Consider the following 11,488-nt stretch of genomic DNA (forward strand, 5'->3'; position numbering starts at 1 on the left):
TTCTTCACAAAATTTTTTGTATCTTGAAAATGTTGAATTGTTGCTAAAAACATCTCGTAACATTCTTTTAAAATTGTTTCTTTGCGTTTCGATCACGTTTAACCCATCTTGCACGGCCAAGTTGATAATATGTGCAATGCATCGGCTATGAAAAAACGCTCCATCACAGATAGGTTTATACTTTAATTTTAAATGGCCAACCGCGGCCGTATTGTTGGACGCGTTATCAAACGATATTGAAAAGATTTTATCTTCAATCTTGTATTGTCGAATGACTTTATCCAAGAGTTTAAAAATATTTCTACCCGTGTGCGGGTAATCAAACAATTGAAACGCAACGGTTCGTTTCATCATTTGCCACGACCGGGGGTCAACCCAATGAGCCGTCACACAAATGTATGAGTCGGGCGAACCATTAGGTACCGACCACACATCCGTTGTTAAGTTCACACCAGTTTGTAAGTTTGAAAAGTATGAAATTAGTTCGGATTTAGCGTTTTTCCATGCTTTAAGACAATCTCTTCTAAGGGTCGAACGACTTACGTGTTGGTAGCGTGGTTGAACATACTTTTGCATCATCTCCGTGAATTGAGGGTTGTCGAAGTGGTTGAAAGGAAGTGATTGTTGAATCACAAAGTTGCCAAACTGTTGACGTACCGCTTCAAGGTCGTACGTAAACACCGTTCCTTGATTCGTCATCTCCGGCTGCGAACTACTTCCGGCTTCGTCCTTCAAGACCTTGCAAGAGGGCTTTTCTACATGAGCTCTTAAACTGGAGTTTGCTTCTTTGTTATAAAACTTCAAACAATGTTTGCATCTAGCTTTTTGGGTTCCGTTAGACATTTCGCATAGGTCGAAATGTTGCCAAATATCTTGGTTTCGTTTCGTGGGGATGACCCGAACGACGGTTTCTCCCGTGTTCGAGGCACCCATGTTGACCGATGAAGCAGCACTTTGGGAGGCCATGATAATCGACTACGAATTAAGAGTGGTATACTCGAGTATGAAATAAACGACTACGAAAGAAGAGAGTTTGGAGTTGTATAATCGCGTATGAAATAAACGTTTAGAGCGTTTGGAGTTGTATAATCAAGTGTGATCTAACCAATACCCAACCTAAACTATATATAGATGTTTGTGGGGGTAAAATGGTAAAAAAACAAAAAAAAAACGGCTAAAAAACGGTCAAAAAAAAAAAAAAAACGGCTATAAAGCCGTTTGGTAACGTTCGAAAACCGGTTTAACCGGTTAACCGGTTATTAAAAAACCGGTTAACCGGTTTTTTTTATAACGGTAATAAACCGGTTATTTTAAAAACCGGTTAACCGGTTTTTTAATAACCGGTTATTAAAAAAAACCGGTTATAAAAAAAACCGGTTATAAAACCGGTTTTGGCTCCAAAACGTATAACCGATACGTAAACCGGTTACGTAAACCGGTCAAACCGGTTTTTAAAAAAACCGGTTTTTAAAAAACCGGTTTCCGGTTGAACCGGCCAAACCGGTTCCGTAACCGGTTTTTTTGAACACCTCTACTCTGAACCTCGACACATACATAAACCCTAATATCACACTTCAACACAACAGACCAAAATCCAAAACCTGAAACCAACAATGGCGAATCGACGATGCATTCAAACCCTAACACACCAACTCTACAAATCAAAACTTTACACTAACCCATCATCATCTCTTCACCATCTCAGAACTCTTTCTCAGATCCCCAATTTGCCCCTCAAACCCTTGCAATCTCACCTCCAATACGTCCTTTCAAACCCTAATTTCAATTACCCACTAACTAATTTCACTACCCATCGCCATTATTCGTCCGATAGTCACAATAACAGTGATGAAAGTGAAGAAGATGACAGTGAATTTGATGAAAATGAAGATGATGATGATGAAATGGAGATGAGGTCTTCCGGAAAGAAGGAGTATTCGCCGGAAGAGAAGGAGAGTGAGGCGGCTGATATTGGGTATAAGGTGATCGGGCAGCTCGAGCGGTCGGACCGGGTGTTTAAGGATTATGAGCCTGTGTTTGCTGTTATTCAGGTTATTATAAAGTTTGGACATTTGGTTGTATAATTATGTTTAAAACCAGTGTTGTAGTATAGTCGGCGGTGGGGTGGGGATTAGTGATTAATCGGGAATTTAACATAATTATTTGGGATTAATGGGTATTAATGGGCGCCTAGTAGGGATTTTTACAACCATGTTTAAGAGTATGTTATTCAGTTATTTTGTATAGTGATTATGAAACTTGAATGCATACGTTTGAAATGAAGATGTGGATGTTAAAATGTGTATACAGGTGTAATGGTTTGGTTATATAATTATGGTTTAAAAGCATTGCCGTAGTAATCGCTGGTTGTTAGTCGGGCAGTGGGGTGGGGAGGGGATTAATCGTAATTATATGGGGTTAATTGGGATTAACGGGGCGGGTTTTATTACAACTATGTTTAAATGTATGTTTTTGACTTATTACATATAGTGATTATGAAACTTGAATGTGTATGTTTGAAATGCAGATGTGGATGTTAAAACGTGTGTCTAGGTGTAATTGTTTGGTTGTGTTTTTTTCTGTAGATTGGATCACATCAGTTCAAGGTGAGCAACGGGGATTGCATATACACGGAAAAATTGAAGTTTTGTGAAGTGAATGATAAGGTTTGTTAAGCTCAAATTCACTCTGTAATATGATCATAATAAGCATATAGATATATGCACACATGTCTTGTATTACAAAAAAAACATTTAAATCTGCTCTTTAAACAAGATATGTGTATAGGACATTTTTGTAGAATGTTTATAAAACGAGCCAAACTCGAGCGTTATAAAACAAGGTCAAAACGAACAGAGCTCAAGGTAACCTGGATCAGGGTCGGCTCGGCTCGTTTACACCCCTACTCAAAACAAAAAGTAGACTGAAATATATCTTATGAATATGTCGAACTGTCACATTTTGTCCAAAATATTTACACCAACTAGATTTCTTTGAAAGGATGGAGTACAAAAGAACAGTCTTGAATACTCAATAAAATCATACAACATAATAACATATGTAAGATGCTAATAACCTAAGTACCTTAGTAGTGTCAATCATATTAAACTTCTTCATGAGCCCAATCACCCGGGCCATTACCTGATCATAACTGGACCCGGTTGATGTGTGAAGTAGCCGGTGAAGGGTGCGAGTTGCACTGAATTTTTTAAAAATTAACAGAATTCTGTTTTTACGAAAGTTAATAATATTAGATGATCTCATGATCCCAACTCTGTTTTTTGATCAAAAAACTCTTATTTGTACCTAATAAGGTTTGGTCACAATGGTTTCATGAAGATATATTTTGTTATTCACTTGGTTGTGATGCTAGATTGCAAAATTACATGCAAAGCCTGGACCAAGAGGGGATACTTGTGATGGTGTGACAAACAAAAAGGGCATAAAATGGAACATACAAATTTTAAAAGAGACTCACAACATTATAAAATCTACATAGTTGGTTCTAAAAATAATTGTGATAAAAAAGAGGAGTACAAAAGGAAGCAACATATGCAAGAAGATGAGTAACGAAGGAAGTACAGAGGTTAAGCACCGGACAATGGCCCAAGCATCTCACTGGAATCTCATTATTCGTTTCATAAAGAAATCAAAACGAGTAGTAGCCACCATGTATTCGTTAACAGCAACAAGATGTTTATTGGTTCTGCTGTTGGCATGGACCTGGTGACTACTGTTCATTTTGATTTTTTAAAAAGAAACGGATGCCTGGCTTCCAGTGAGGTGCTTTCGCTGTTCCCGGCTTTTTGACTTTTTACTTCCTTTGCTACTTCTCTCCTCGCAGGTGTATCGTCCTGTTATACTCTTCTTTCATGTAAGGAATTATTTTGTTACTAACCTTTGTAGATCTGATATTGTAGCAGGTTCCTCTTACAATTTGTATGTTTTATTATATACTCTTTTTGTTGTCAAATAATCCCATTACAGCGATCCCTTTTAAGGCCGGTTTATGCCTGTAATTTCGTGATCAAACATTCCAATTTCCAAATAGCTAAATACATTCGAGAAACCAACATAACCAGAGTTTATTAGGTACCAAAGAGAGTTTGTTAGATCATCCAAGTAGTAAGTTTCAAACAACATAATCACTTTTCATTTTTATAATAATATTTATTTGAGGTTCTGGTACTAGGAAAAGCTCTTCTTTATGCATCTCTCTGTTTTGCTTTTTTATTATTAAAATTTGCTTTTTTTGTGTGAGCTTTGATCTCATTGCTTATTTCACGGTGCACCTTCCATAGGTGCTGATGCATTTGTTGCAATGTATTGAGTGATGTTAGCAATTATATATTCAGTTTGATTTATTTTTATCATGTATAAAATAATATAAGTTAATTTATGACGTCTTTTTATTGCACAGATAATTCTAAATAAAGTTCTCATGCTCGGTTCCAAGACCCAGACAATGATTGGTCGACCTGTATTGCCCGAGGCAGCTGTTCACACAGTTGTAGAAGAGCATGTAAGAATAATTTGAAAATATGCTTTCTTAGGGAATTATATTTGAACTTTTAGTTCAATCAAGTTACCCTTTTTACATACTTTGACAAGCACTAGAAATCAGTTGGAAACAAATAGTTTGTGATTTATTATGAATATCAGATTTCATTTTCTTTTCATGCTGTTTGCAGGCTTTAGATGCAAAAGTAATCATATTTAAGAAAAAGAGACGAAAGAATTACCGACGAACAAAAGGTCATAGACAGGTAAAGTTAGATCCCTTTACAGTTTCAACACATTTACTTAATACATGGTTTCATCCTGATTATGCTATGTTTTATTTCTAATGGGTCAAATTGGTAAAATAAACAAAAAAAAACGGTTCGGGTCGGGTTAGAAGTTGCCCAAAGTGGGCTTTTAGTTTACACAACCGCCTTAATCGCTTCATCCACAGCTCAAATTATTATGTCGTTTAAGTTCACCATGAACAGTTCAGTTTGAACTGAATCTGTTTTGATTCGTTACCCAACCCGTCTGTTCCGGTAAATATGCTAGAATGAAAAAAATAACATATTATGTTACAGGAGTTGACAAAGCTGAGGATAACTGATATACAAGGGATCGAAAAGCCAGAAATGCCAGCCCCTACAAAGAAGGTAGAAAAGACAGCAGTTGCTGCATAGGATGGACTTTGTTGTAGGTGATAGATAGTCTCTCGATATGCTTTCCGTCTTTTTTTTTCAGTTAATCATTTTAGCCAACCTTTTTATTATTTAATATTTTGCTAATGAAATTAAGGGCTCCAATCACCCTTCTTTGTTGACTTGTTGGTCCTACAAAAGATTGTGCAATTTTTGTATTAATAAGTTTGCATTTTTGTACTAGATTGTGCAATTTTTGTATTAAATAGAGTTATTATATATAGTGCTTTTTGTTCAAAAGCTTGTATTTGCTGGTTTTCTAAAACTGCCAGAATCATATTGACCTTTAAATAATAAATGTTAAACGACCGGTCCAATTTACACTGGATGAATAAAATTATCAAGGATTAAACGATCATTTTGGTTTATAAAGTTGGTTCCAAAGTGCAAACTGTTGGTTAAATCGTTACAGTGAGACCATCGAAAATCGACTGTTAAATAACCTTCACCAAATTGGATGAACTTGCTGATTTGTTTTGCTATAAGCTATAATTATGCCTGGCTGTGTTTAAGGATTACAGACATACAAAGTGGTTATGCTTAAATCATTTGTTATTGTCATACAAAGTGGCCATGATTAAAGGACAGCCTTGTATACACTTGAAGCACATTCTTTGGATAAAAAGCAATATTCACATGGGGCTTCTATGGACAAGGCAAAGGTGTCATTGTTAGATTAAACCACCCCATTGCTTGAGTTTGTCATGGAAAAAAGATATTTATCATTGTAATGCATTTTGCCATTAGGTTATTAGCCTTCATTGAATTAACCAATCGATTTTTCAGTTAATCGGTTCGGTTTATTTGTTTAGTTTTTCGGTTTGGTTTGGTTTGGTTTCATTAATTTTGTAATAAGTAAAATCAAACTTGGGCTAAAATATTTACTTTGAATACATAAAATTGATGCATAAATACATAAAACTGAGATACAAATACATGATAAATACATGAAATTGAGGTATAAAATATAAAATACATGAAATTGAGGTATAAAGATAGAAATATATATATAAAAATAGGAATGACTTGGTTAGGTTAATTTTAGTTAACCGGGGGTATAATAAATAACCAATAACCACTTTTTGGTTAGTTTGGTTATCGGTTAATTTTGATTCGGTTTCATTAATTTTTGGTTCGCCTAACGGTTCGGTTATTGCTTACCTCTAAATTGAAGTTTTATCTTACGTATTACTCTTATTGCGATTCAATGTTTTAAAAACTAAATAATGAATGAACAAATAATTATATAAACAGAATGTAATTTGTATTAGAGATAAAAAATTGTAAATAACCTTGTAAATGGTCTAAATAGATGAATAGTAATCAAATATCTTATGAAAAAGACACTTCATGACAATATGACAGACAATGAGTGAGCACTATTATATATTCAAGTTTTAACTTTTGTAATCCAATTGTTTATTAGAGAATATTACCCTTTTCTTACGAATTTTTTTTAATAATAAAACTAGGTGTAAGTGGAGATACTTTATTTTCCAACCATCTGCTTCTTAAAACACTTTCTTGGAAGGTCATTTTAGTGGTTCCACTTATGTGTTAATCCATTGTTTTTGTTCTAGTGGACTTCCTTTTCATAACAGTCTTTCCACTTCAATAATTCATCATCAAACACACTTAAACAATATTATATGCTTCTTTTTCTTTTAACTGACCTGCCTGCCTACCCACCCCATTGTGTCTTGATCTTCATCTACTACTGTTGGTTGTTTCTTTATAAATATTTTATTTATTTTGTTGATCTTATGCTACAGCATATAGCCATCTTGTATCATTGTGTGGCCTTTACTTTTGCTATTGGTGTCAACTGTTTGTTACTATCAAAAGTCACAAAACAGTAAACGTAATTTTCTCTAGTAGAGGTTTCAGGTTCATATTTGGCTTTTACTGACTTGGCCCCATTAGTTAACACGGTATTGGTGGGGCCCGTGAGATTTCCCTAATGAGTCTCATGGTAAAAAATAAAAATAATAATATTTGAAGTGTCTAAAGCATATTAGTTTGTGGTCTACTTGATCTCACAAAATAAAAAGAGTATCGACGAAACCGGAAGTTTTCCCTAACAGTTCTTGTGGTTAAAAAAAATCTGAAGATATGATTTACTTGGGATATGTATATGCTTTTTAAATACTAGAATATTAAATATGGTCAATATAATATTTATAGTCTATATGAAGACTATCATATATAGTTGTGTAAACGTTGTTGTGGGCCCCACTAAGAGGCAATCCGTATACGAGACATTTATACAATTCGTGGTTGTTTACGTTACTCACTTAAATGTTCACTTTTGTTTAAGATTGAAGTTGTGTTAATCTAGGATTATTCTAGTACGTAAAAGGCAATAATGGAATGACAACATAAAGATCATCAATCACTGCTGAATGTAGACCATTAGTTAGCAATAAAGCACAAAGTTGACTTGTTGATTCACCTTCACTTGGCTCTACAGTAAATCATTCTCATTTTGAACTTATCTGCTAAGTTGTTCACGTGATTCGGTGAATCATTTTGAATCAATGACAATATAGTTTATTCCAGTCTTATACGGGATTGTAAAACCCTATCCTTTACCTTGTTTCATTCATGTTGTATACTCGATTACTCATTACCTACAATTCAATGCCGATTTCATTTAAAAAAAGGCAAACGAGCAACAAGTAGCTGTTGTAAGACCTTTTGGATAACATAAGTAAGACGTTTAAAAGTAATATTCATAAAGTGTGAGGTCATAAACAGGTTTGACACGACTAAGTAGTTCTACAACCTGGGGCGATAGACTACCAAAAGTTTAAAATGCAAAGGGTATAAACACGTGTTGGTTGTCAAGACATGCTTTCTCATGTTTGGTTACTTTGCATGAAGGAACTTTTAATGTAGCCCAACCCACCATGAAAACACCATGCACTACTCAAGCCCCAAGAGGAGAAACACATATAAGATCTACATATACGTGTTTCCCTCGTATCCAACCAAAGACTAAAATGCCAGATAGTCTAAGAGTTGACCTTCCATCCACTGAGTTATTCAAGAAATTCATAGCTGCTTCTAATTTATAAATATTTTAATCACCAAAAACATTTAAAATATTACTTTTCATCTTTTTAGTATTATATAGCATACTAATATTTTTGTTTTGATACGGGTAAACATGTATTGTATATGTTTCAAGTAATCAGATAGATATCCGCTAATATTCTTGTACTCGAACCAAACCCCTGAAAATTTATCTGATTAACCTCATACACAATCTTGTATAGGATTGCAGTCTTATTAATTATTATACGTCTTAAATGCTTTGACCTAGGGTATTTACCATTGAATTTGAGTTTTTCTTGGCTTAGGTTTTGCCATATCATATAGTCATATACACTTGTTGTTTATCATGTATAATTGAAGAACCCACTTAGTCCTTCATATACAAATATACAATTTGTTTAATTTTATGTTGTAAAAAGGTGTTAAAAGAATGTGTCGGTATGAAACGAGTTGTGTTATTGGTGCAAACACCAGTTACATAAATTAATTGGATATTGTGTAATGCTTGTGATTAGTTCTTAATTGCATGTTTAGTCACAACTTTTATTTTATTTTGTGTATTTAGTGGATCCCATATCATATTATGGTTTAGGTTAGTGGTATATTCCTTGTGAACGTAATTAGATATTATTGGAATTGGGTGTGTTGTAAAACACAACATGAGTCTCTTGATAGGGGTCGGGTCGTTTGACCTGAAGTTTAATTTTTTATTGTTTCATAGTTAGAGCATGTTTGAGATAGAGTTGGAAAAATGTTTATTGGCTTATTGTTTTTTCAAAAAGTCATTTTAAAGAGTCAGGATTCGGGACTTTTAGAAAACTGTTTTTAAACTCTTTTAAAAAGTTAAAATATAAAGGATTTTCGTGATTGGCAAACACATTTTAGCTTATTGGCTTTTTGAAAACACTAATAAACCAATAAGTATTTTTCAAACTCAATCGTCATATATGCTCTAAGTATGGCAGATTTGATAAGTAATATGACCTAAGAAATTTTATGCATTTGTAGACTTTTGTGATATTAATTATGTTTTCTATTAGGCAAATTGGAAATAAATAATCTCACATTTTGCGTATTGGCCGATAATAATTTCGCCTTTAAAAATCACTACCAGTGGTCTCATTTTTCAAATTTTTTTGTCTGAATGAACCTCTGTTAAAAAACATTTAACGTCGTAAGTTTTTTTTAGTTTCAAACCGATGTTTTAGGGCTTTTGATCGGAAGAAGAATACAAGTCGACTGATGTAAAACTTATCTCGAAACGGTGATTCAAAAAAACTAGGCGCTAACGCCCCGACAATAGCGCCATTTTGATCTAGGAAGTCGTGATCTAGTAAAAAAAACAATAATAATAAGGTATCCTAATCACCTTAAACTAGTTACGACAAGTAAGGTGTCGAATCACAAGAAGTATGTTATCACTGTAACATGTAATCAATTTCTAACATTATAAAGTAACTATTAAGAGTGCTGATCATACTAGCAATGATTTGAGTTTAGAATTAAGTAAACACGTAATCAAGTTTCAAACATTTTACAAGAACAAATCACACCTGTGGTTCAAGCGTGTAACAAACAACAATCTCATGTCATTTAACTAGTTAAACCTTAGGCATCAAAAATCGAATATGGTTAATCAACTAGTTAAATCTTAGGCATCAAAAATCCCTCACACACGGGCGTGGTTATCAAATGGTCCCTGCTAGTGTAACCTCAACTAGAGAAATTGTATGCTTCATCATATTCAAACTAATCAATACAACCCTATGAACACGTATCACGACAACTAGCAAACTAATCGTTCTGATTGAAATAAACCTAAACTGACCGAATGCACAATAATACCAAACATCAATGTTCATAGATAGATTAATAAATAATTATAATTAGTTCGTTCTTAAAACATGAGAAAACTGTAAAAAGAATACAATACTCCACATCGAGGGTATGACTCGAGAAAACTAGTCACGCATCGTCATCGGTAGATCTTCACGTCTGATGAGGAAATTCATTATGGATGATCTCTCGATGATTGGAATGGTGGAAAATCACCTCTTGCCTCCTGGAAACTATTCTGGAACAAGATCTCTGTTTTTGGGCCGTCAAAATGATGTTATATGAGAAACCCTAACCTCGATTTTCCAACCCATCGCCTAACGCGCTGGACCAAAAGTTAAAGTTTTAATAATCTAGTCCATCGCGATCGCGATGGACATGTCTTCAAGCCTTTCGCGTAGCGTGGAAGGCTTCCTCACCAGCCAACTTAGTTTCTTGTCTTGTCTTCATTCCACGCTCTTTCAGGTCCAAATTAGCTGCATTAATCACATGTGACCTGTAATATAATAAACATGTATGTAGTACCGAAGTGCACACAATAAACAATTAAAACTATGCAATTAACGTGCTAAAATATATACAAAATACCCGACCATCACAAATCCACCCCTAGGTGGGTCCTAGAGACATTAACCCACATCGCAACTACAAAACCATTAACATAACCGATTTAGCTACTATTATTACTCGAATTACAATTACGAATCTCGAATTGAACACTCACTAACGGAAATTAAATTGACATTTATTTGTGACAACATCGGTAAACAGATCGATTATCGACGCAATTTTGAGGTTAAGACAACAGTGAAGATGATGGTGAAGACGAAGTCAACAATTAGGGTTGTAAGTTGTGATAAGGAAGGAGTTTTCTTGCCGAGTTGGGTTTCATCGCTATAATGACTGATTTACCCCTATTTTGACGGTTAAAAGTAACGAGGATGAAAGGCTGAGTCATTTTGTAAAATAATACAAACCACCGGGGTGATAACTGTAATAAAATCACCATAGGGTGCAAATGTGCAATCCTACAAAACGATATTGAACACATGGATGAATCCGCAATTAACTCATTAAATTTATAATTTTTTTTTAATATATTTTTCCTATTCCATAAACGATAGTGCAAAAAGCAATTAAAACACTAGGAAAAAGGGAAGACTAAATACATCCATCCAAAAGCAAAGACAGTTGGAGTTTGGATGAATACTAATACTAGAAGTGGAATATTCTCTTCACATAATCAGATCCCTGTTTGGCACTTTGGCTTTATAATTTATATCCTTCCCCTAACCCACTCACTTCCATCATTTTCTTTAACAAACTTACAAACTTCAACTTCAACTTCACATTAATATTATTATTAATATTTTCCCAATAAACAAACAAACAAA

The 11,488-nt window shown here is 34.3% G+C and overlaps 1 protein-coding gene across 1 annotated transcript; it reads left to right on the forward strand.

Annotated features, from left to right (window-relative positions):
• The first annotated feature begins 1,593 nt into the window (after positions 1–1,593).
• Positions 1,594–5,416, forward strand: LOC143575324 (large ribosomal subunit protein bL21m-like). The gene is made up of 5 exons (XM_077059726.1): positions 1,594–2,051; positions 2,586–2,666; positions 4,421–4,522; positions 4,692–4,766; positions 5,085–5,416. Exons 1-5 carry the CDS (start codon positions 1,614–1,616, stop codon positions 5,181–5,183), a joined length of 795 nt encoding a protein of 264 aa, XP_076915841.1. The 5' UTR covers positions 1,594–1,613; the 3' UTR covers positions 5,184–5,416.
• The last annotated feature ends 6,072 nt before the right edge of the window (positions 5,417–11,488 follow it).

Source organism: Bidens hawaiensis, unplaced genomic scaffold, assembly GCF_021521415.1.
Source record: "Bidens hawaiensis isolate Kalapana, Puna unplaced genomic scaffold, B.hawaiensis_p1.1 tig00027336_1, whole genome shotgun sequence".
NCBI classification, from domain to species: domain Eukaryota; kingdom Viridiplantae; phylum Streptophyta; class Magnoliopsida; order Asterales; family Asteraceae; genus Bidens; species Bidens hawaiensis.